Source organism: Conger conger, chromosome 3 (assembly GCF_963514075.1).
Source record: "Conger conger chromosome 3, fConCon1.1, whole genome shotgun sequence".
Classification (NCBI taxonomy): domain Eukaryota; kingdom Metazoa; phylum Chordata; class Actinopteri; order Anguilliformes; family Congridae; genus Conger; species Conger conger.
In genome coordinates, this window is record NC_083762.1 from 61,163,580 (window position 1) to 61,190,108 (window position 26,529).

At 43.1% G+C, this 26,529-nt stretch overlaps 1 protein-coding gene across 1 annotated transcript in view; it reads left to right on the top strand.

Moving 5' to 3' along the window:
* Positions 1-26,529, top strand: part of LOC133123174 (low-density lipoprotein receptor-related protein 1B-like) — a 484,946-nt gene that overhangs the window by 353,852 nt on the left and 104,565 nt on the right. The window contains exons 45-54 of the mRNA XM_061233491.1: positions 13-141; positions 812-931; positions 5,547-5,660; positions 6,509-6,658; positions 8,090-8,215; positions 14,213-14,332; positions 17,425-17,553; positions 18,282-18,404; positions 20,611-20,751; positions 21,588-21,775. Of these exons, the coding sequence (XP_061089475.1) occupies positions 13-141; positions 812-931; positions 5,547-5,660; positions 6,509-6,658; positions 8,090-8,215; positions 14,213-14,332; positions 17,425-17,553; positions 18,282-18,404; positions 20,611-20,751; positions 21,588-21,775 (1,340 nt within the window). The remainder of the gene's footprint in view (positions 1-12; positions 142-811; positions 932-5,546; positions 5,661-6,508; positions 6,659-8,089; positions 8,216-14,212; positions 14,333-17,424; positions 17,554-18,281; positions 18,405-20,610; positions 20,752-21,587; positions 21,776-26,529) is intronic.

The window sequence follows — 26,529 nt, forward strand, 5'->3', positions numbered from 1 at the left end:
TTCATTTCGCAGCCGAGAACTCGTCCTGCAACATCCACAGCGAGTTCGAATGCGGCAATGGCGAGTGCATCGACTATCAGTTAACGTGCGACGGAATAGCTCATTGCAAAGACAAGTCGGATGAGAAAATGCAATACTGCGGTAAGAAATGAATCCTGGCCCGCAGCTGTGTGTGCTACTGGGTCAGTGACAAGAAAAACAAAACAAAACAATACAGGAAATAAATAGAGAGAGAGAGACAGAAAGAGAGAGAGAATGAGAGTGAGAGAGAGATATTCCACGTGTGAGTGAGAGTGTGAGCTATAAAGAGGATGTGATAGAAGATAGAAAAATTGAGAGACAGAGTGATGAGAGAGAGATAGCGATTGAGTGAGAGTGAATGAGTGAAAGAATGATTGAGTGAGCTAGCAAGAGGATGCAGTAGAGTGAGAGAGAGAGACAGAATGTAAGAGAGTGTGAGCTAAAGACAGAGGAAGTGATAGAGAAAGGGAGAGAGAAAATGTCATTGAGTGAGATAGAGCAACGAGTGTGAGAGAATGATTGAGTGAGCTAAAAATATGATGCAGTAAAGTCAGTGAGAGAGTGTGAGCTAAAAACAGAGGAAGTAACAGAGCAAGGGAGAGAGAAAATGTCATAGAGAGAGAGAAAGCAAGAGAGAGAGAGCGAGCAAGAGAGCGAGAGAGAGAGAGGCCCCCTGGAGTCCTGATCTAATGAAATGAGCTTTTATACCATCTCACTTACTGGAATCAGAAAAAGGAGTTAATCCTCTCTGTGCCGGTTCACAATATTTTGCTTAACTGTCTTCCTGCAGATGACAGGAACTGCAGGAAGGGCTTCAAGCACTGCTACAACCAGCGCTGTGTGGCTAACAGCCGCTTCTGCGACAGCGTGGACGACTGCGGGGACAACTCGGATGAGGCGTACTGCAACAGTGAGTGTCACGCTGTGGGTGACTTCCATTCATGCTCCAGCTATCAAACTGTCCTGAGCCAGGGCTGCTTACTCACTGTAATCCACTTGTCTACTCTCTGAAACCCACCTTTTCACTCACTGTAACCCACCTTCCCACTTACTATGGCCCCACTCACATTTACACTGAGAGGAGAGAGGTCTGGTGATAGCTGTAGCACATTGAGCAGGTCTAGTGAAGGAACAGCACACTGTAGCATTTAGAGAGCAGGGGCCTCATTTATAAAACTGTGCTTAGGATTCACATCAAAAGGTTGCGTAAGCATGAAACCTAGGACGTGCGTACGCAAAACAATAGTCTGATTTATAAAACAGTGCATACGCACGTCCCACGCCAATTTTCCTTTATAAATCACAATCAACTCTAAATGTGGCGCAGCTTTGCCGGCTTCATGTCCCGCCCACAGTTGCCTATAAATAGGCAGTGAAACGCCCCTAATGAATATGCATTTCACGAAGACGACAATGGCAAACGCTGAAAAGAAGGCCAAGAAAGGGGATTTCAGCCATTTGATTACCTCTGAAAAGCTACAGGTGTGGGAATTATCCTGTAAATGACGAACAGTTCTGCACAACGAATGTGATGATGACGATGATAATAATAATAATAATACACGTCATTTGTCTAGCACCATTGAAAACACAGTTACAAAATTAAGAGATAAAACGAACAAAAATGTATAACAATAAACACATTATAAAACGTAATATATGAATATGATAACAATATATGAAACTATGCTCGTATCTGCCCGACTGACGCATTGTAAACGGCATCAGTGCAGCGCAATTTGTCCGACTGTTCACCATATTATTTATGAGAATACATTTAATAACAGGAAGTATTGTTTAACAATTCGTCTACATATTTGAGGGATTATTTTACAACAACATCTCCGTTTATATTTATCATCCTAAATCATATTTTTTGGGCACTCCAGGGAGCATCAATCAAACAGCTGTTTGTTTATTCATTGTAAGAGAGGCTTTTATCCGTTTTTGCGAATTAACTCTTCGTATATGATACGTGAGAGGTAATATTTCATTACATTACATTACATTACATTGCCTGGCATTTAGCAGATGCTCTTATCCAGAGCGACATACAACAAAGTGCAAATTAAACACAAGAACAAGTGCAAATAGGACCTGAGAGGACAGTATAGTTCCGAGTCCTAGTGTAAACATGCAGAAAATCAGAACCCTTTAAGAGTACAATCAACAACAATCAATTTCGATTTATTTTACACAGTGGTATCTGTTGTATATCATTTTCAACTTCTCTCGTCACCAAATGTTGTGTTGCACTTAGGAAGGGAGAGAACCCGTATAGCGAGATTCAACAACACAACACTTTAATAAGTATAACAGGGACGAAGCACGTCCTTACAGCAGCCATACCCAGCCACAACTCCCGGCAAATCTTTATACCTTTTTAAAACCTGTTTCACTTCCCGTTTGCCTGGTCTTACGTCACGAGCATTAAAGGCACAGTTTCTCATTTCCCCAGTTAATGTGCGTACGCATGGGTCAGAGTTTCCGTGGAGGACCGCACATTTTCCGGTCAAGTTCGTTTTTTATAAATGCCAAAGTTTGCTTAGAAAGTGGCGTACGCATTCTTTTGTGCCTACGCAAGAGAAGGAACAGCACACTGTAGCATTTAGAGAGCAGGTCTGGAGAAGGAACAGCTCACTGTAGCACTTAGAGCAGGTCTAGTATAGGAACAGCTCACTGTAGCACTTAGAGCAGGTCTAGTATAGGAACAGCTCACTGTAGCACTTTTTTAAACTGCAGACATGGAGCAATCATTTTTTTTGGCGGTCAGTAAAAAGAAAAGACCAATCATTTCCAAATGCGAGTGCCCAAAGTTTATTATTTTCTCCTGCTGCTCTCCAGACGCTGCTCTCCACAAGCTTGAACTATTTTCATACCAGTGACCTTTGTGCCAGGGAGCCTTTCGGTTAATCACGACGCACCGTTAGCTTTCCGGCCTCCTTTTCGGGGGCCGCGGCTGAAGCATCCGCGCAGCTGAAAGGAGGGAGAATGAGACCTGGCCGATGCGCCTCTCTGTTCGTCGATAGGGTCAATGGTGTAATGGCGTGTGTTTTTTTTCTCAGCGCGCTCATGCCGCGCAACCTTTTTGTTTTCCTGACGAAAGAATAAATCACAACGCGACAGGCTCGCATTAATCATTCTCCCCCGGAAACTCCGAAGAGTCCGATTCGCCTCGGACGCGCGCGCGCGCGCGGGAAACGTTTCCCCGTCGCCCGTTGCGCCGCCGCGGGGTCCGTTGGCGGGCGAGCTTATAGCACCCCGCAGGGGAGGCTTAAACCAGAGTAATCACCGGGTCAGAAACGGCGGCGGTCTAATGAGTTTCCTGGCCCCTTTAACAACTGCCGGAAAGATCTCTGACCTTTGAGGTTGATGGGCGCTTGCTTAGAAATACCTCAAACTCGCATAAGTAGATTAAGTGTCACAAAGTTGTAATATTCCTGGCCGCTAACAATTGCTCATTAGGCGCGTGCCCTGCGGAAGTGGGTAAATGTGCTAGTCTCCGCAGCGGTATGCGACCGGCTTGCCCTTGTTTGAAGAGGAGAATCAGAATGTTAAGAAGCGAGTGAGGCACCCCCTGCTGAAAAAGCTAGGTTTTGAAACAGCTGGTAGCTGGTTGACCAGTTCAGACCGGCTCCCTTTGGACATAGTTTGAGCAGCTCAAGTTATGTTTTGAAAGAGCTGGTAGCTGGGAATTTCAAGCTGGTCATAGCTGAATTTTAGACCAGGGCTGAGGGGAGGGGGGAGGAAGGAGGAGAAATCGAATTAGTCAGTAACACGTCATAGGCTCATCAATGGCACTAACAGACTACTATAATACCAATGCAGAAAGGAAATGGCTTTTGACACTGAGGAAGACGTTGTTTTGTCAATGAAACATCACTCCCCTGTTCATTAAAAAGTGCGGCTCTGTGGATTTGCCCCTGTGAAGTTGTCTGTGTGAGGGGTCTTATATATACTGAAATACCAATATAGAGCTAAAGAACCACACATAAAATGAAACCCCAAAGGAACAGGGAAAGATTAAAAATGTTTTTATCTGAAATGGTCTGGAGATAAAAATATCCTGATCCAGGCTGTCAGCCTGACCAAATGCGGATTAAAAATTGGCTGGCTGATTTGTAGTTTGAATAGGCCTACCCATCAATCAACAAGAGGGGCGGGGTTGTGCCAGTGACTTTCTTACATAAGCGTAGGTTCTCACCTTTGGGTGGCAGTGCTCGGCTTTCTTTGGCACAAAATGCAGCGGCATGGCTTAATTAGATTTGTGTTTCTTTCAACAATAGGAGTAATGTGATCTATAAAATGGAGACAAGACACTGTGCTTTTTAACTCAAAACACTGATTTTGTGTTTATTACCCCTTTAAGCTTGGCTTAACCAGACTGTCACCTCTCTCCACTCTCACCACACCATGTATCTGGGCAGCCTAGTGGCTAAAGTACATTACTGGGACCTGGAAGATTGGTGGTTCAAGCCCTGGATAAGTTCAGTTTTTGGGCCCTTCAGTAAGGCTCTTAACCCCGCATGGGGGATTCTCATCTGCTTAGTCTAATCAACTGTAAGTCACTTTGGATAAAAGTGTCAGCTAAATACCAAATTATTTGATATAATTCTTTACTGAACAAATATTACAAATGGTGTCAGCTCTCTCACATCACTCTTGCTATGTGGCTCATCAAACTACAGATCTGGGGAACGTTCAATTGGAAAACGTTTTGCAACAGGTTTTGAGTTATGGCTGCTTCAGATAGGTGGGTGGGTCGGGGATGAAGCTTGTATCAGGGATGTTCCCTAAATGTAGCCGAGTGACTTCTCTGACACCATAGGAGCAAACCGTACTATGTCAGCCAGTGCACGCGGTTTGCAACAGGATGTTCAGTGTACCACTGTTTCTGTTTAAATAAATGTTTTGCTAAGTTTTTTCGGAGCTGAATGTGGCCCAGGGTTGTCCTAACAATGGCTTTGATTAATAATGGGCCATTTTACCACCAGTTGCTATTCTGGTCTTTTGTAGTACCCGTTGCCATAACAGTATTTGAAATGACTCCCCACCAAAATGTTTAACACGAGAAGAGGTCTGAGAGAGCTTAATGCGCTTTAAAACTGCAGGAATTGCTTAAGCCTCGGTAGGGGATGACAACATTCTTGCAATCATTAGTGTAAAAAACTTTATTCTTTTACCCCCCCAGGGCGGGTTAAAAGTCGCGCTTTCAAGAATTCGACGAGGAAAAATCTGCACGCGTTGCGCAAACGGTCGTTTATGTGTGCGTTTTTTTCTTAACGAGTACTTCAACGATCCTCTCCCATCGATTGCCATTAGCGGTTGAACGTATGCATTTAAATGGAAAGATTAGGAGCGGTGATGGTGCAATCAGGCAGCCGTCTACCCCCTCCTCCCTCCGCTCTTTCTTTCCAGCTGTTGGTCCCCGTGCTTACGCTTAAAAGTTAATTGTCACTCGAAGGTAATGCTAATCCTTAACTGCCTCTAACGGGCGTGTGTCTCCTCCCCCCCGCCCCCCGCAGATTCGACGTGCGCGTCCACGGAATGGCGCTGCCAGGACGGGGCGTGTATCCCCGGAGCGGCCTGGTGTAACCAGCTGGTGGACTGCGCAGATGCATCGGACGAAAAGAGCTGCAGTAAGTGACACCGTTTGTCTATTCACTCACTCAACGCAGCGGAATGAACCGACATTTTATTAGTGGAGTTACCTCAGAATTCAGCTGAGCATCACCACGTTCTGGACCTGAAGTTTCAACTGTAAGTGACAGCCCCAGCCCTGTCCAACAGCCGTATGCTGAGGAAGGCATTGCCATGTTCACCTCTTCCTGAATACATTTATCCTTGGATAGACCCGTAGTCTTAAGAAACATAATTTCTGGGGTTTGGTGCGCAAGGGGCGTAAGTGACATTTTGGGCCAAAATGAGTATTATATATCAAAAGAAAGCCCTCTATGAGAGCTATCGAGGATCTGTCATCCTTAATGATTTTGAAATAAAGGGTAAAAACCTAAAGACTAAAAACCTAAAGATCCCAAGAACTTTGGTTCATTCAAATGTTTGTTTTGACTCTGGTATTGTTCCTAAAATGGCACTTATGCCCTTTGCCCACCAAAGCCTTGATTTGTACCTTGAACTGGCTGTCATGGATGCCAAGTTGCCCTCTCGTCCATCTACTGTAAGTGCTGCCCACCTATTTTTCAGTTCAGGTTGACCATATGAAGGAATAATGTTTTCCTTAATTGTTTGTTTGTTTGTTTGTTTGTTTGTTTGTTTACATTATTGGATTCTGTTACTGGACTCCTGTTACTTGTCCTTTCACCCTCTTAGTACTTCCCACTGCTTTTCCAGTCCAGCTTGACCATCAGAAGTTTTCCTGAAATAGTTTTTTGTTTGTTTGTTTGTTTGTTTATTTACATTCCATTATTCCTGTTACTGGTCACTCCCTTTTCCTCATCCCTGAGACGTGGTTGTTTTCTTGCGCCAGATAACACAGACTGCGTGGATTACTACCAGCTGGGGGTGAAGGAGAGGGGCTTCGTCAGCTGCAACAGCACCTCGCTCTGCGTCCTCCCATCCTGGATCTGCGACGGCTCCAACGACTGTGGGGATTACGCAGACGAGGCACACTGCCTGGGTGATTATTCTTCTCTCCGTCCCCCGTCCCCCCCTCAAATCCGCCGTGTAAGACAGTCTGCCTCCGGGCCTGCTGGGGTTTCTTCTTCTTTCTTTTCCTTTTTTCTCTCTCATGAAGATGCGTTTGAAGATTTACATTCCGATCGAGTCGATAGCTCCATTTAAGACTTGGCTCGAAAGGAAGGTCGATGATGTTGCGGGTCTTTGGCCGGCGATGTTGTCGGGTCTGAAGCGTACCGCCGCTCTTTTGATACGGCGGTGTCGAGACTCACCTCGATTACCCTCATCCTCTGTCCTTTACCGGCAAATAGTTGGTGACTTGGTGAGTTGGGCCTTTTACGACCTACGCAAGTCTCAACTATGGATGCTTTATATTGGGCCTGCGAATAACACAGGGCGTTGTGACAAACAGAGACACACACCCACACACACACACATACACATGCACACACACACACACACACACTCCTGAACACACATGCTCACGCATGCACAAGTGCTCACACCCACAAATACTCATGCACACATACACGCTCATGCACACTAACATGAGTGCAGGCACATGCACATGCACACATACACACACGTGCTCACGTACTCGAACATACGCTCGCTCACACACACACACACACACACACACACACACACACACACACACACACACAGAAGCAGTTTGGCTCAGATTCAGTCACTACAGTGCAATACCGCAAGCAACAGTAGCCTAGTTCTCCTCTACATATCTTGCAGTTTGCATGGATATGTCAAATATAAGTTAAGTTCATTGTAAGCACATAAATAAGAATAATGACATTTTAGGGGCTTGGACATGATGTATGTAACCGATATTAATTTCCTCAACAAGCTAAGACGTAAAAGTTAAGACAAATTGGGCTGCCTCCTCACCGGAGAGTAGAGGCTGATGGGATTGCGAGTGCATTTGTAATCCTCCGCCTGTCTTTTGCCAGATCAATGCTGTTTAGCCTGAAGGGCTGTGTTGATATAGATCCATTTAGATGCAAAGGAGTAACGGCCATCTTTGATCATTAAAGTGATACAAAGACAACCTCTGATCTTTCTCTCTCTCTCTTTCTCTCTATCTCGCTCTTGTCTCTTGCCCTCCTCTCCCACTCTCTCTCTCTCTCTCTCTCTGTCTCCTCTCTCACACACTTCTGTCTAGTGCATTTAACAGGCCTCTGTGAATCTTACCATCCGTCTTATCGATCTCGATGCCTTTCATGTGTGACTTGCGTTTCCGCATGCGAGGAGCTGCCATACCCCAGCAGGGGGGGTGTGTGAAGGCGGGGGTCCGCGTAGTAGGGTGAGGAAGAGCCTCACTGGTAACAGGGACAGCCAATAAGAGAACAAGACTGGGTGAAGTTCCGCCCTCATTAACGTCTCTCTCCCTTGCTCCCTCTTGGTTGGTTGGATACAGCTGTTTCCCCCGGAAACGGGTGCGAGGACGGCCATTTTGCGTGCCCCAGCGGGAACTGCATCTCCAGCGTGTGGCTGTGCGACGGGCAGAAGGACTGTGAGGATGGAGCTGATGAGTTCCAGTGCGGTACGTCCCGTTCTATCGCTTCCTCTCTCTCTCCTCCCATACGGCCCGTTCTATCGCTACCTCTCTCTCCTTCCATACGTCCTGTTCTATCGCTTCCTCTCTCTCCTCCCATACGGCCCATTCTATCGCTACCTCTCTCTCCTTCCATACGTCCTGTTCTATCGCTTCCTCTCTCTCCTTCCATACAGCCCGTTCTATCGCTTCCTCTCTCTCTCCTTCCATATGCCCTGTTCTATCGCTTCCTCTCTCTCTCCTTCCATACGCCCTGTTCTATCGCTTCTGCTCTCTCTCCTTTCATACGCCCCTTATATCGCTTCTGCTCTCTCCTTTCATACGCCCCGTTATATCGCTTCTGCTCTCTCTCCTTAATATGCCCCTTTCTATCGCTTCTGCTCCCTCCGTTCCTGTGGCCTACAGACCTGGGGCAAGTATGTCATTGTTTTGGATTCCAATTGTTTTCTGTGCTCGATTGATCTTGCCTGGTGAAATTGAGCTAACCGAGAGGACCAGAAGGCTGGGTTTGGACTTTTTGTCCAGTCCTATGAGTATTTCATAGGTTCCAATACACCAGACAATCTCAGTAAAGTGTGGAAAAGTATTTGAATCAAAAACAATGACTTATTTGACCCAGGTATCTGGTGGCTTATGCCTTTTTAGTTTTATTTTTTTTATTTTGCCACCCCAACCGAGCTGCAAGATTCCCCATGGCGTATTTTAAAAAATATAAAAAACTATATTTTATTATTTTCCATTCATGTATTTATTTAATTATTTTGGGATCTTCAAACGCTGAATTCCCTTTGCTGAGAAAGAAAGGGGACAGAACAGTCACGGCAGTCGGCATTAAAGACAACAGTCTTAATCTCTGGCAGATCTAGCAGAACACACCCCTGGCAGACGCCTAAGCACTGGGTACATCCTAGTCAATGCTCAGCGGTGTATACAAAGTGGATTTTCTATTATTTCATTTTTTATTCATTTTTTTCTCGTCAGGTATTAGAGAATCCATTCAGACACGCAACACAGCACTCTCCCCAGTCCGTCAAGTCTGGCACTTTACTTTCAAGGTTAAACAGACTGGCGCTCGGCAGGTGAATTTTTGGGAAGACAGGATTTTTGCATTTAAATGACACATTCACAGCGGGATCTTTCTAATCGCATGTGTCTTTTATGGAGCCGAGTGGCTGGCGGAGGGTGGAATGTCTACAGAGTTTCGCTGCTGAATGCGTCATTACATTCGGGAAAAAAAGCGTTCATTACAGTTGTACAATCGCACAAATCATCCACTTGTCTCGCGGCCTGTTTTTTGAGTCTAGTCGATGTCGAAAACACGGTACCGTTCGTTAGCGAGGACGCGGTTCGTCGGTTTTCAGCGTTCAATCGATGGAGTTTCGCCCGCGATTGTCACGTAGCCGAATATTGCAACTGTATTTATTGCTCTTAAAATTGGCACTGTTATTTGAAATGATACAGCTGCCATTTCCGTTGAGGGTTTAATCCCCAAGTTCAACCGTGCCAAGTTCTTGGCTTGAATCAAAGATAAAAAAAGGAAAGGCTCCATGAAGGACAGGTATTATTCGCTAATTAGTCGAGATGAGCTTTGTTTTGTGAGAGATGATTTAAGCACAATTGAATTGACTAAAGAATGGAAGATGACACTAAATACTACACTGAAATGGAATAGCTGGATAAGGTGAGCGGGTTACACTTTACTTGAACCCTGTATGAACGGATGACGTCAATTCATATGAAATGACTTAACATTTGTCATAACATTTGCTGATAAAATTTGAGAGTTGTTTGTCATTTCACATGAACTGATGTCATCTGTTATGCCATATTGTGACAGCTGTTATGTCATGTGCATGACAGTGTTATGTCAGACTTATGTTGCACAGTTCAAGTAAAGTGTTGCAGATAAATGCAAGTGAGGAAATGCAGTGGCTGAAAAAACTGACGTGAGCACTGGAATGCGATAGTGGAATACAATTCATCCATCCATCCATCCATTATCTTAACCCGCTTATCCTGAACAGGGTCGCAGGAGCCTATCCCAGCATACATTGGGCGAAAGGCAGGAATAAACCCTGGACAGGTCGCCAGTCCATCGCAGGGCACACACACCATTCACTCACACAATCATACCTATGGGCAATTTAGACTCTCCAATCAGCCTAACCTGCATGTCTTTGGACTGTGGGAGGAAACCGGAGTACCCGGAGGAAACCCATGCAGACACGGGGAGAACATGCAAACTCCGCACAGAGAGGCCCCGGCCGACGGGGATTCGAACCCAGGACCTCCTTGCTGTGAGGCGGGAATACAATTTATGCAAGCAAATTAAATGATAGGTGCTCAGTAAAATAACCAGTGTTAATTGAACACTAACAGAGTCCATACTGTATGGTCGAACTGGATCAGAGCAGGACCATATGTGTTCTGTAAGTGTTGATTTAACACTGGACACTGTGTATCAGGAATGTGCGTTCTTATACAGCTGTAGGAGCCAGGTGAGAACTCAGAACAAGGGAGTCTGTCTGTAGCAATCCATCAGGGGATGACCTTTGCCATCCCATGTGAATGGTGTATTATTTATGCACTAATACACAAGAAGGAGTGACTTACCATGAGATAATGTCACTGGTGTGCTGCAATGAATCAACCGGACATATACAAAGTGGTTAGGACTGACTTATCGTGAGAAAAGTTTCTCAGCCAATCAATTTGCGAGCTCAGAACTAACTGTTGTATAATATGTGCTGTACTATTATGGTCCCTTACGCACATTGTTATTTACACTTGCAGATATTACACATACATTTGCTGGTTTGAGAATGTTATTAGCCAGGTTATTAGCCTCATAACTATGGTAAATGCACTTACGGTATATTTTCCTTCATTGTCATTCTGTATTTAGTGCCTTCCAAATGAATGTAATTTAACACAATGCAGTGCAATGAACAGAAGTATATTAAGTGCTGATTGGTTAAATTTGCTAAATCAAATAACTTCTACAATTGTCATTTGCAAAAATGTGCTTGAACAACGCTTTAATTGATTTCATCATTATGATTATCCAGTATCATAATAATACAGCATTGCACTGTAATTATATGGTAATGACCTGGTAATAAAAGTTTTTTGTTCATCTTATCAGGGTTTTAGCTGTGAGATTTGTCTGAACAATACTGACACTCTCAACGACAATATGTATCCACCTCGACTCAGCCTTGCAAACTGTACCTCAGCAATGAAGATTAAGCATATTTCCTGGCCCTTATCTTGATCCTTGTTAAAATATCGAGAAAATGTCAAGGAAAAGTGTATATTTTCCTCAATATGGGGAATAAAATAAATGAAAATGTGTGTAATAAGTCATGCCGCTCGCATCCTGCAGTAGATGTAAATTAGAATTTATTGTCAAAACAAAGATGAGGTCTTTTCAAAACCAGGAGACACTTTTTAGCTTTCCAAAAAAAAAGAGGAAATAAATGAATTAGTTATCCGCTCTCGGAATACATTTTAAAGTACACAGACAACAGTGTGGGAAGGCATTTATCAGCCATCTGAAAATGTATGAGGCTCTCCTGTGGGTTGAGAAGGCAGGTGTTTTAATAGAAGAACAAGTTGAAGAGATATTGCCAAAACTGGAATACATCTGTTATACACGAATAGCACCACTCAGCCGTGTCCTGTGATTGGATAGAAATCTGGCCAGTACATCTTCCTTAAAACATTATAGCGAAAGTCACTATGCCTATGCGATGACAATAATTCAGTGCGGGTTGTGTAAAGGTGACTTTATGAGGAAACGTGCCACACAAATATACATTTTGATATATACCCTGGGCTACGTTACACATGAATAATTAATGACTGCACAAACACGACTCCTCTGCTCTTGTGAATATGCCACAATGGTGTGAGGGTTTATGAATATGGCCTTTTGAAATTTGTTCTAATAGAATGCTTTTACCATTTCAAGCAGGATCATCAAATTACTTTTGATCTTCAGAAAGCCGCCTTTTTATCCCTCCTGCTTTGAAAGGCCAAGATTGTATGGAGATTCCCATACCTGAAACGTAATTATCATATTTAAGAAAAGGCTTGTGTTATTGGGAAGTAACTGCCGATGAATATAAATTGTTAGGGGATTTTGTACGGAAATGTCATGTTCTCTCAAGTAACCTAAAGAAAATGTCAGGACTGATTACAAGATATAACTGTTCACTGTACGCATGCAAAATCTGAATAGATTTCCCACAGACATAAGACAGAGGACCTCCATGAGTAAGTTCTGGTTAAACCAAGGTATAGCCATACTCTTAAGAAATTAAGTGTAGCTGTGCGATGACTGATATTTAGTTAATGGAAAACCATCCATCCATCGAACATTATTTTTAAGAGGAAAATGTACTGTTTGTGCGCATCATTCTGCAGTGCCATTAATCCTCATAGGATGAGCAGATGCCCATTCATTTCTGCTATTCATTTTGAATGAGTATTCTCAGAATAGAAACAAATAATGGCTTCTGAAAATGCATTGTACGGCCAGTGCGTCATTATCACAAACATCGACGTTACTGTTTGAAGATACAACTGACATGTCAGCATCCATTTCAGTGTCATCATTCCTCCATATCGAACGGGCGATGGGAAAATGATGAAGAACTGTAGACAGTGAACATATTTGATGGTGTTACAGTATGAAAGAGAGGCCCTGATGGCTCTATTAAAATCTGACACAGGTAGTTTTCTGCATAATCTAAATTAGGTTCCAAGGAGTAGGAAACTGGTTCCTATCTGACACAATCACCTTGAGGTTTTTTTATTTTTAGTTTGTTTATTTTGTTAGTTTAGGGGCTAATTCCTGGCATCAGTCCAAAGTGTGCTTCGCAGAAATATTCTTTTGAATTTTTCCTGAAGAACTAAACTTTTTTCCTATTTTGTTCTTCATTCAGTAGAACCTGCAAGCATATAGGAAAATTGTGGTCTGGAATGATCAGTGTGCAGTGGGTGAATATTTTGCATGATCGCTTCCATAGTGACAGTCCTTTTATTCATGCACAAAATTAAAGTGATTCATGTGTATGTGGGCTATATTATATTAAGTGCAATAACATTAATTCCCGAAAAACATGTGTCCCGAAACTGAATGTGTGCACCCAACAGGTGAAGAGTACACAGGTGAACAATAAAATTAAATGATTAAATGATAGCAGGAAAAGCTTATTTATGCTATTTCAAGTCACATGTTTTCTTGTCAGATGTGAAAATGTCCAGTTCACCTTCACCGTGAATACAGTCCAATTGATCTATTTTTTCCTGTAGCACTCCTGTTATAGTGGAATATCAGGGAACTGAAAGACTTATCAAGGCCCTTGTAGGTTTATTTCCTCTTCTTTCCTTCACTGGACAATAAATACAGACTGTAGTCTCTTTGGGGGCCCAGGAGCCCAGTCCTGTTAATCAGGAAGACTGTCATTAAATGGGGGAAATAACATTTGCCTTTGGATGGTTTGTCCTTGGACTGCTCTGTCAGCTGTGGCTTATGCCTTCTCTGTTCCACACAGAGTCTTCCTGCTTGTGGAAGAGTTAAAAAAAAAACGGACACAGGTGGCGTTCAGCATAATCTACCAAGTAATAGGATCAAAGGAATGGCAAGGTAGTGGCCCAAAATAAATATTAGTTCTTGTCTGACAAAATGACCTTGATGTGCAATTTCTTTCTGTTTTTCCTTCCTAGTGTGTTTCTTTGTTTGTTTGGTTGGTTGGTTGGTTGTTGTTTTGCTGGTTGGTTGGCTGTTTGGTTGGTTGATGGTTAGTAGGCTTGTCGGTTGGTTGGTTGGTTGGTTTGCTGGTTTTTGGTTGGTAGGTCGGTTGGTTGGTTGATGGTTAGTGGGCTTGTCGGTTGGTTGCTTGCTTGCTTGCCATCGTGTGGTTTAGCCTTGAGTTGCTCACTGTCCACTGTGGCTGACGCGTTCTCTCTTCCATGCAGACTCTTCCTGCTTGTGGAACCAGTTTGCCTGCTCCAAGAACAAGTGCATCGCCAAGCAGTGGCTGTGCGACGGGGAGGACGACTGCGGCGATGGCGTGGACGAAAGCGAGGAGATTTGCGGTAAACATTTCCGCTCTCGCTTCAAAAAACAAAATAAATGTATGCTTTACCTTTCAGTTTGGAACAGTGATTTAACAGATACCAGCATGTAGGCCCCATCCATTCAGTGGAAGTATGCTTTAACAGATTCCGGACCATAGAGCCCATCCATGCACAGGAACAGTGCTTTAACAGATACCAGAGCGTAGGGCCCATCCACACACTGGAACAGTGCTTTAACAGATACCAGCATGTAGGCCCCATCCATTCAGTGGAAGTATGCTTTAACAGATTCCGGACCATAGAGCCCATCCATGCACAGGAACAGTGCTTTAACAGATACCAGAGCGTAGGGCCCATCTATACACTGGAACAGTGCTTTGTCAGGTACCAGAATGTAAACCCATCCATGCACTGAAACAGTGCTTTAACAGATACCAGGCCGTAGGACCCATCCATGCACAGGAACAGTGCTTTAACAGATACCAGAGCGTAGGGCTCATCTATACACTGGAACAGCATTTTAACAGATACCAGACCGTAGAGCCCATCCATGTACAGGAACAGTGCAGAAAGGGCCACCCAATAGCTTCAGCTCCACTCTTCTTGAGAGATGTTATTACCATTCATCCCACGGTCCTTTTAAAAAAAGCAGCGGGACCTATTCTCTAAATGTCTGTGGAATAAACAGATGCATGACGGGGATGTGTTTACGGCACTCTGCTGCTTCACTGTTGCAAGCAAATTGAGGGGTTGTCAGAATCTTTTTTTTTGTCGTTCGTTTTTTTTTCAAACCCACATTAAAGCCTGATGTTGGACTTACAGATAAAGAAGACATTTTTAGAAAAACGCACCCGGGCAAAAGAGAGCTGAGAGCTGAGATGCAGTGCCAGTCCCTACAATGGTTCTGTTTCTCAAAAAAACAAACAAACGTACATGTCGAAGCCTTTCTGCTTAATTTGTTTGTTTGATAGTAATGGCGTTTATGACGCCATACCAAGCTGTAATACTGCTTTGTCCGTTCATGCCCAGGAGGGCAGATAGCCTCTCTGTGTTCTACAGTCTGGAATCTTTTGTAAAGTTTAAAATCTAATTTTTTTTATGAGGAAAATTGAACAGCTTAATTGAAGGGAACGTACGACAAGGTTTTGAACGATCCCGCAAACGCCCACACGCAATCTAGTCATCTCCAATCCTGTCATCCTGTCAGTCGAGGGAAGTTACTATCCATTGTGTATTTATAGTACTTTCCCCAGCCTTCAAACTGTCTATTCTGTCATCTGCATTTTTGAGCCCAGTAAAGGGATGAAGCGAATACGCGCCTCTTATGAAAAGTGCTGTTACGCCTGGGAACTTAACACACCATTCCCTTCGACTTAAGAGCAATGGCAGGGATGCCAGTGTGATGTGTGTATCTCAGTGCCATGCGGAATCGCAATGGTTTTATTTTTTCAGACTATAATAAGAAGAGAAAAAAGAAAGGAAGGTGGGGGTGGAAATATATAGAGATTAATGGTCGTGTTGGTGGCCCTTGTGTTCGTGGCCCCGGCCTTATTGAGCTTGGAGGTCAGCAATCAAGAGGATCTTGCCACTGCATTTCAGGAGCGGTTTATCGGCCATCCTGACCGCAGATCAATTTTCGACATCAATCGTGGGTAGTAAAAACGTAGTTTGCCGGAGGGCTGCTGTGTTCAGATGCCGTATGAATAAAGAGAACTGATGTTGATGGGTCGTAGTGGAAGCTTCCTAAATTCAAATTTGTAAAAACTGAATTTATTTCAAGGCAAGTGCTGAGAAATTTGATGAAGCAACATCATAGAAATCTAAGTGAAAGCCCGGGCAGTCATTTTTGGATGTTCAGTTGTTGATTTGTTTTCTTTTTTTTTTTTCATTATAGTCACTCTCATACATCACTTTGTGTAGAAAGATATTGAAGGCAGGGTTAATGTGCTCAACCTTTAAGAACTTGGAGGTAGCAAACATCATGTGCTGCAATGATTTCTTTATTATTTTGAACAATTATTTATTGGAAAACAGTTATATTATATTAAGGACAAGGAGTAGGGAACATTAGACACAATTAAAATAAATTATAGAATAACAAAGTAGAAATATTGGAATTAATATTAGTAAAGAACACACAGAACAGCAGTGTAAGGATGATATTATGAATTGTATGCACACGTATATATATATATATATATATATATGCACAAAGATGTACAGTACTGTGCATAAATCTTAGGCACACTATATTTGTTTAATACAAAAAAAATATCAGTACAAAAGAGCAAATGTTAGATTACCAGACAGTAATAAAAAAAATGAAATGATACAGCAAATATTTTTCAGTTCATTAAAAAAAAAAACATATTAAGTAATAGACCACTTAGCCGGAAGCAAGTGAGACATCTGCAGAAATGGTTGATGGTAAAAATCTGCAGTTGTGTACCACTATGTTCGGTACAACCTACAAACTAATTTTCTTCTAAAACGGCAGGATCGTTTACCTAAGAGAATTGATGCAGTTTTAAAGGCGAAAGGTGGTTACAACAAATATTGATTTGATATTGACTGTTCACTGCTCTTTATAGTTCATTTTTTTATATTTAAATGTCAATTTCATTATTTGAAAGCATCTTCCCTTTACAGATTTAAATTCACATGTGATTAAGACTTTTTTTTGCATTAAGACTCACAGTACTGTACATACAGTATACATATATATATATATATACATACATGCATACTGTACATACTATTTAGGCATCCAAATATAGGAGAAGGGGGAGAGTGAGAGATGAGGAAAAAAACCTGCAATGCACTTTCAGAAATGAAGCTACGAAAAGTTCCTAAAAAGTTTCAAATTCTGTAGCTCGGGCAGTGCCCTATAGGTACATAAAACTGTACCCCTTTCCTGCAATATATAATATGCAATATGCAATATGCAATGTATCCCTTTTTTGCTCAGAAAACATACTCAATTGTACCCAATGACAGCATTACTATACTGTCAGGGTACATTTGGGAAATGTGATCCTTGAAGGACAAAAATGACTCTCACTGTCACTTTATTTCTGATAGCGTATACTGCGATGTTTGCCCCGCCCCAGGTTCGGTAACCTGCGCTGCGGGGCTGTTTAACTGCCCCGGGTCGTACGCCTGCGTGCCCAAGCGCTGGCTCTGTGACGGAGAGAGGGACTGTCCTGACGGCAGTGACGAGCTAGCCGCTGCAGGCTGTGGTAATGTCCTTGCTCGCTTTATCCTAAACACTCCATTTATCATCAGTGTCATCAGTATTCATCATGTTTCAGTTCATCGGAAGCAGTATTATTTGTTCAGCAAACAAACTGTGACGTCATTGTGTTTGTTAATTATTTTGAATTAGTAGTGGTTTTTTAACTGCGCGACCGATAATGACAGGTACTCTGACTGTGCTTGTGTGTGCATGCGTGTGGGCATGTGTGATATAACTGTACATGTGTGTGTGTTTGTAGGTCCTATGTGTGTTTTTGTGGGTCCGGAGTGTACATGTGCGCATGTGTGCGTGTGTATGTGTGTTTGTAGGTCCTATGTGTGCGCGTGTGTGTACGCATGTGTGCGTGTGTATGTGTTTCTGGGTCCTGTGTGTTTTTATGGGTCCCGTGTGTGTGTGTGTGTGTGCATATGATGATCTCCATCATGTGGTCCTATATTAACCCCTTGCTAATGGTCCTGCATTGTATTACTTTGGCACTGTCTCCCTGTGGCACTGTGGAACTTTAAAGGAAGCAATAGAGAAATAGAGAATTCCTGAACGCTAGCTCAAAGGGCATCTGCTGTGCCGTGCAATAAGTGCACTGTCAGCGTTCGATGGGTAAGACTGCACTTGTTTATTTACTGTTTGCGTCTCCATTTTCAGGATCACTCCTCACTGTTATGGTCCCGCTATAGCGACGGGAGCGTTCTTAACACGTCTTCTCACCCGCAGCACCCAACAACACGTGCGACGAGAACGCTTTCCGGTGTCACAACAAGGCCTGCGTCCCCAAACGCTTCGTGTGCGACCACGACGACGACTGCGGAGACGGATCCGACGAGTCCCCCGAATGCGGCAAGTATCTCCGGGCTCGCTCTCGACCACCCCCCTCCCCCCGGATTACGCCGCCTTTTTTTCGCGCAGGGACGCAGGTGTTGGAGCGCTAATGAAAGAAATGCGCAGCGACATGTTAGCGTTCCGCCACGCGGCTCTGGGTTTTCGCACAGGTTCCGAGGGCTGGCTGCCGCAAGAGGATCTGTATTTCGGGGTCTTAGCGATTGTGACACTTCAGATTTTTTTTCTCTCTTTAGCTTGTGGGTATACATAAAAGGGGAAATAGGCTCGTTCCACCGGGGAGAACCGATCCTGATAGAAGACCGCTCCCAGCACTGTCCCCGGTCTGCAATGTCTTTCATTTTATCGAACCTGAAAGCGAAGGAAGCCAGTTGCCAGCTTAACTTTGCGCCGAGCTGTAAATCTCAGCAAACGCACGTCAGCTTACCTCTCCTTGCCTCACCCTGGAAATGTAGTGTATGAAAATCTTCGTCTGTGTCTCTCTGCTCTGTTTTCTCCGTTGTTTAGGTACGGATTTGCGGCGGTCTGTCTCGGCTTTTTTTGCGACCGAGGATCAGCCTCACAGTTCTCTTCTTTCTGAGCAGTTTACACAGAGGGATGACTATGAGGACTTTCTCTCCAGCTGTCGTGTTTTGGTTTCTGAAACAAAATGGCACCTGCAAAGGGCCAATGGGTTTCCGAAGCAGTTCAGGTCAGACCTGGGTCAAATACGTAATTGTTTTGGATTCATATGCTTCTCCACGCTTTACTGGGTTTGTCTGGTGTATAGGAACCTATGTAATCTCTCAAGCCCCCACTATTGGTTTTCTTGGTTGACTCGATTGCACCAGGCATGATCAATTGGGCACAGAAAAGAATTTGAATCCAAAACAATTACATATTTGACCCAGGTCTGGTTCAGGTTAAGCGCTTGGATCAGGGGAACACCGGCAGGCCCCAGCCTGGGATTTGAATATCCAGTACCTGGATACAAGCCCAGTAGCCTAATCACTATACCAAGAAATGTAAACTGCTTAATGCACACTGGGTAAGGAGTGTTTTTATTATCATAATTTGCATCAAGGTTGGTCATAATCGTCGGCAAACTCCAATTGGAAGGCAGCTTTGAGTGCGAACTCCAGGGCAAGTTAAGAATCGTTATTTATAAATGTGAATAGCATCGCACGATACGGAATGCAAAGCATACAACTAATTATTTCACTTTTCTACGGCTGTTTTTGGCTGGAGATATATGACTCAATTCAGTTTTATTTGTCTAGAGTTTTTTTACAGGGCAGCTGCCACAAAAACACTTTACAGGAAAACATGAAATAGAACAATTGGGAAAGAACAAGTCTGAACCATCCAAAAACCATCAGGGGAGGGAAAAACTCCCCTGTGGGAAGGATAAACTCTGAAACAGTGGTGAGAAAAACTCCCCTGTGGGAGGAAATCTCTGGAGGACCTCAGATATAGAGGGGGATCCCATTCTGTGCTGGCTGGCCTGATGTAGAAGCTGTTTTTACTGTAAGCTGGTTTGGGTTGGTTATGTAGTTTCAGCCATAGATTAATGATTTAGCAGGATTTATTTTGATCCAAAGGGATTTACAAATGTGTATAAATTCCGCAACAAGTGAAAAGCATCAAATCTATAAATAGCAAAACTCTCTTGTAGTGCAGTCATAGGCAATAGTCATCATAAGTGCAGATTTAAAAAAATGATTATTATGGTAAATGGACTGCATTTATGTATTGGTTTTTCCAGCAACTAGGGCTACACAAAAGGCTTTACAAATAATTCACCCATTCACACACGCACACACACCAACAGCAAAAGGCTGCCAAGCAAGGCAACAACCAGCTTGTCTGGTGCGATTGGGGACTACCAGGCGACCTCTCTTACTTCCTGTGCTAATGTCGCCGCCCAAATTATTTTTAGGGTATAAAAGAGGGATATGGGGGAGGTGAAGTCTGACTAAGGTACAGTCTGAAAAGGTGTGTTATGGTCTGCGTCGAAATATGGGGAGGTATTCTGCTGCTCTGACAGTGGTAGGCAGGTCATTCCACCACTGAGGAACCAGCAGAGAGAACAGGCCTGAACGTGCAGCTCAACCACCCGGTGGTCATGAAGAGGGGAGCGCACAACGACTGAAGCTGGCGAACCAGAGTGGTCTTGCTCGGCTGTGAGGTTATTTGTAATCGCGTCGTGTCCTCTTGTGCCCTGCAGTGTACCGCTCCTGTGGTCCGACAGAGTTTCGCTGCGCTGACGGGAGGTGTCTGCTCAGCGCCCAGTGGGAGTGTGACGGACACCCCGACTGTCCGGACCGCTCCGACGAGCTTCCGCTAAACCCCAAGTGCTCGGCCGCAGGTGAGGCCCTCGCGTCTCCATGACAACAGCTGTGATGTAAGCAAGTGGAGAGGCTGGTAGAAAAACTTTCTATACCAGGGGTGTTCAATCTTATCTGATTTGTTTTATTTTGTTATTTAGCAGTCCCAGTGATTATTTAGTGACTTACAGTTGATTAGATTAGGCAGGGGATAATCCCCCCTGGGGCAATGCAGGGTTAAGGGCCTTGCTCAAGGGGCCAACAGCTGTGACCTTATGGGGGCCTACACCAGGGCTTGAACCACTAACCAGTCATGACCCTTCCAGTCATGTACCTTAGCTACTTGGCTACTGGCTGCCCTAAAATGGCTGGGATTAGTGTAAGGCTGTGTGCAAAACCACTTACTTGCCTACTATTGAGTATACAAGTTGTGTAGGCAATAGGTGGCAAGTACGCTCTTTTGGACACAGCCTTACTGTGACACCTGATTCAACTAATCATGGTCGTAAATTAGTCAAATCAGTGGTGAGTTTAAGCAAAATCCTGCACCCACACCAACCAGACTGGACACCCCTGCTCCATACTCCTATAGTCCTGCTGACTTACAAGCAAAAATGATTTACAGAATGGCGTCCAAGAAGAAATTAAATCTATTAAACTTCGGCTGAAAGGGAGCGGAAACTTTAGGGATTATCGCGCGGAACAACATACTTTTCGGAATTACAACCCCGTATTAACAATTAACGAGAAAGAATTGCCTACAGGTGTTGCTCTTTCCAGTCGGCCGATTCTCGGAAGGACCAGCTGCGTCCGACTCGCGTGAGACGGCGCGGTCGTCTCACGGTCACGGTTCAACCCCCCCCCCTTCTGTTTGCAGAAAGCTTATGCAACGGGTCCTTCTACATGTGCGCCAATGGTCGCTGCATCCCGCTGGGCAGCCTCTGTGACAAGAAGGACGATTGCGGGGACCGCTCAGACGAACGCAACTGCAACGTGAACGAGTGTCTGAACCGCAGGGTCAGCGGTTGCACTCAAGACTGCCAGGACCTTCCTGTCGGATACAAGGTTTGAGCCAGAGCCTTTCTTTCTTTCTTTCCTTTTTTTCTACTTCATTACATTACATTACATTATTGGCATTTGGCAGACGCTCTTATCCAGAGCGACGTACAGTTGATTAGACTAAGCAGGAGACAATCCTCCCCTGGAGCAATGCAGGGTTAAGGGCCTTGCTCAAGGGCCCAACGGCTGTGTGGATCTTATTGTGGCTACACCGGGATTAGAACCACCGACTTTGTGTATGTCATTTACCTTAACCATTACGCTACAGGCCGCCCTACTTCCTTTTAAGGTCTATGAATTCGGTTGGGAGCGGGGACACATTCGCTCAGTGCCGTTTCCTTGGCAAAAAAAAACCTGAAGAAAATCATTGATGATTCATCACCCGACAGTTGAAAACCAGTGCTGTTCCAAAATGTGGAGACGGTTACAAGAAAACAATATTAACTGTATAAACCATTACACAGTTGGGCCAGAACATCAGTCACGCTGTGGAAATGTGTTTTAGCCAATTCCTGAGCAGCTTTCTCATTAGAAATTATGTAGCCTAGACACTGAGCTTCCAGAACATTCCACAGAGTCTTGGGCCAGTTGTTTATTGATGTTTAGAGAGATGACTAGGTCCGTTTAATTGACCATGTAATGGGATGCTGAACAAACGTACCCCCTCCACTGGTGTGTTTATGCATTTGAAACCACACATACATACAGTGTGTATTTATTTATTTATTAAAATAATAGTCACTGAGCGTGTGGTTTAAGAATTAGACCCTGTTTGAGTCTCTCCCTAAAGGGCGCAGAAAAAACAACTGAAAGCTCATAATTATTTCCTCTTTCTACACTGAAATGTATACTTACTCTGGGTAAACAAACTCTCAAGTGATATTTTAGCGAAAGGCTTCTCAAATTCTATTTGTTACGATAGAAGTTTCTAGGAGCAGGCGTATTCCTGCTTCAGATCTCCATGGGAACCCTACGAGGGCATCAAGATCTTGAACAGAAACAAAGATGCACCAGCGGGGTGCGAGACAAGTGCTAAGCATCTGTACTTCCAGAGACAGCTCCGACATTGGATATGTGCAGGCTATTGTGTCAAAATTGGTGTCGACAAATTGCCCAAATTTAAGCTTTTCAGTTTTTACCTTTAGTTTCCTGCCGTTCATTACAGCTAGACCAGTACTGTCAGGTGGCAATTTTTATTGATAAATGCGTGAATTATTGTGATATCGTTTCCGTTGAAGGGCTGTTCCTTTTTCAACGCAGATGTGCTGTATTATGTCTTGTGACTGACATACAGTGGTGTTCAGAGGAAGAAAAGAGGACTGTAAAAGAGGGCGGAGAAGGATAAGGAGGACCAGGAACACTAAATCCTCTGACTAAGGCAACAGATGGAATAAAAAAAGACACCGGCAGGTTGTCGCACAGCTAGAGCATCGAGAGAGAAGAGAGGAGAAAGAGAGACAGAGAGGGAGAGAGGAAGGGGGTTGATGGATGGAGAGAGAGAGGGATATATGTATATATAGAGGGAGGGAGAGAGAGAGAATGCTGAATAAGAGATAAAGTGAGCAACAAGTGGGACTTAACAGATGTCCAAACAGCAAGACATTATATCTGAGAGACTGGGCCTTGTGACTCAGCTTAATGTTTTTTAAGGAAATGCAAATACGTAAAATGGTAGTGGTCTACTGTATGTACTCACACCTATTTGACAGAAGGATAGGGAGATGGCTACTTATGGGTCCTTTAAAAATAATCATAAAAAACTTTCAATGGATTTGTTTTACAATTATGTTACATTACTTACATCGATTTTCAATCATTTCTGCCTGATATATGAAGAAGAATAGATCTGCTTTCAGGAATGCAAAACTGTGTTTTTCTGCTTGGACTCCAGATCTATTTTCTGTTGTCCTCTAAGTATATTTTGCATGTATAGATTACAAATTGTTCCAAAGAGTGGACTCAGTGCATTCAATATCTAATTGAATACAGCAGTGACTATTTCATGGATATGATATTAACCCCTTAAGTTTCACTGGGCTCAGTCAGTGTGGGTTTTTTGCATTTATTACATTTTTCACTGTGCAATTTTCAATCACTATGGTAACAGGAAGAAGTTCTATCTCTATAATCTATTTAAAAGGTAGAATAGGTAACATGTTTGTGTTAAAACATTGTTACAAGACAATTGTAAATCCCTTCCTATCATTGAAAAAGGTTCACGGACATGTTGACTCACCCTCTAAACTGTGTTTATGGTCCTTACATTTGGGTTTCAAAATATACAATTGACAGACTGACACTCTGTACCGAACACTGTATAGCTGTAGAATAATTCAAGCTTATTGGTTGAAAACTGGTTCTAATTACCACATCCAATGGCGTGGGGAGGTTTCAAAGTCAGCAAGTTCACAGAGAAGGGGGTGGGATAAACAGTGTTGTGGTCTGAGGGTGTTTGTTGCTGCAATCCCTCTCTTGACCGTCAGAAGTCCGGAATTACCTCTTGTACCTTAAAGGTGCTTTTGCTTTAGCGACAACAGTCTCTTATTTTGTAACATGTGAATTTTGGAAATCCACAGACTGCATGAATCAAGGTAATATGAGTGCCATATCCACGGCAAGGGTCCAGCGAACCAAATTCATTATAGTTTCTAATTCTGAAAAGCCACAATAATTTGTATCCACTCAAAAAAAGAAAATATTTTCAGTGAGAAACAAAATCTACATCTTTCACTGTGCTTGAGCTTCTCTAAGTTTGTTTTAACAACATTTAGAGTAATTTCTAAGGGTTACCTTCCAAAGGAGACCAGAATTATGCCTGTTGTCAAAAGCGTTCAAGAACAGTAACCATTTTGTTTTTGGTATGCCATTTTCAAGCTTGTGTTAAGAAAAGGGGGCCATAATTAGCCTTGTTTATAAGACAATCTTTTGTGAGCATTATAATATGTGTCCATGCCTGTTTCCATGGAAAGTTTTGTGCTTTCCATGTAATATTGACAGATGCAGCAGAAGGTATTGGCATTCAATATTATTGTCCTGTCATGTTCTCAAGCAGGTCTGCTGTTATAGCACCATACCCAATGACAGCAGCACCACTGGTCAATCATGAAGCATGTCTGATGGCTATTTTTATCGATACATGCATTAATTATTGTGATAACGTTTCTATTGAAGGGCTGTTCCTTTTTTTGACGCAGATGTTCGGTATTATGACTTATGACTAACGTACAGTGGTGTTCAGAGGCAGAAAAGAGGACTGTAAAAGAGGGCGGAGAAGGATAAGGAGGACCAGGAACACTAAATCCTCTGACTAAGGCAACAGATGGAATAAAAAAAGACACAGGCAGGTTGTCGCACAGCTAGAGCATCGGGAGAGAAGAGAGGAAAAAGAGAGATAGAGAGAGGAGAGAGTGAGGGGGGGTTGAGGGATAGAGAGAGGAGAGAGAGAGGGGGGTTGAGGGATAGAGAGATAAAGAGAGGAGAAAGAGAGATGGAGAGAGGAGAGAGGGAGGGGGGTGGGGGATAGAGAGAGCCAGTGATTGATAGGGAGAAAGATATGTATATACACTCACTGAGCACTTTATTAGGAATATTTTTACTTTATTACACCTACTTATAAATGTGGTTATCTAATCAGCCAATTGTGTGGAACGATTGTTGGTGGCAGACAGGGTGGTTTGAGTATCTCAGAAACTGCTGATCTCCTGGGACTGTCACACTAGTCTCTAGTGTTTGCAAAGAATTGAGCCAAAAAAATAAAATCCAGTGAGCAGCAGTTCTGCAGACAGAAATGCCTCGATAATGAGAGATGCCAGAGGAGAATGGCCAGACTGGTAAAAGCTAACAGGAAGGTGACAGTAACGCAAATAACCGCACATTACAACATTGGTATGCAGAAGAGCATCTCTGAACACACAATGCATCATAACTCTAAGTGATTAGGCGACAAAAAGTCTAAAAACATAAGCAGCAGTAGCTAGATTTGCAACAACACTGCATCATTCTTATGGTCTATGACTGTTTTCCTTACTGATTTTATTTACATTATTTTATTTATTACATTTTATTTATTTTAGGTATAGTAGGTAATTTCGGACTTCTAACAGTCAAGAGAGGAATAGCGGCAACAAACACCTTAAAACCAGAACACTGTTTATCCCTCCCCCTTCTCTGTAAACGTGCTGACATTGAAACGCCATTGGCTGTGGCAATTAGAACCAATTTTCAACCAATGAGCTTGAATTATTGTACAGTTATACAGTTATACAGTTGTATAGTGTCGGGCCATCAACTGTATATTTTGAAACCTGAATTTAAGGACTACAAACACAGGCAGAGGGTGAGTCGACATGTCAGAGAGCCTTTTTCAATGACAGAAAGGGATTTACAATGGTCTTATAACAATGTTTTAACACAAAACTCTTACCTATTGTACCTATAAGGAAATGTAAATATGTGAAATGGTGGTGTTCTACATACTCACACCTATTTGAGGAAAGGATAGGGAGATGGTTAATAATGGAAATAATGAGAATAAAACAAAAACTCAATGGGTGCAGATTTGTTTCACTATTTTTTTACATTACTTATATTGATTTCCATTCAGTTCATTTCTGCCTGATATATGAAGAAGAATAGATCTGCTTTCAGGAATGAAAAAGTGTGTTTTTCTGCTTGGACTCTAGATCTATTTTCTGTTGTCCTCTAAGTATATTGTGTATGTATAGATTGCAAATTGTGCCAAAGAGTGGACTCATTGCGTT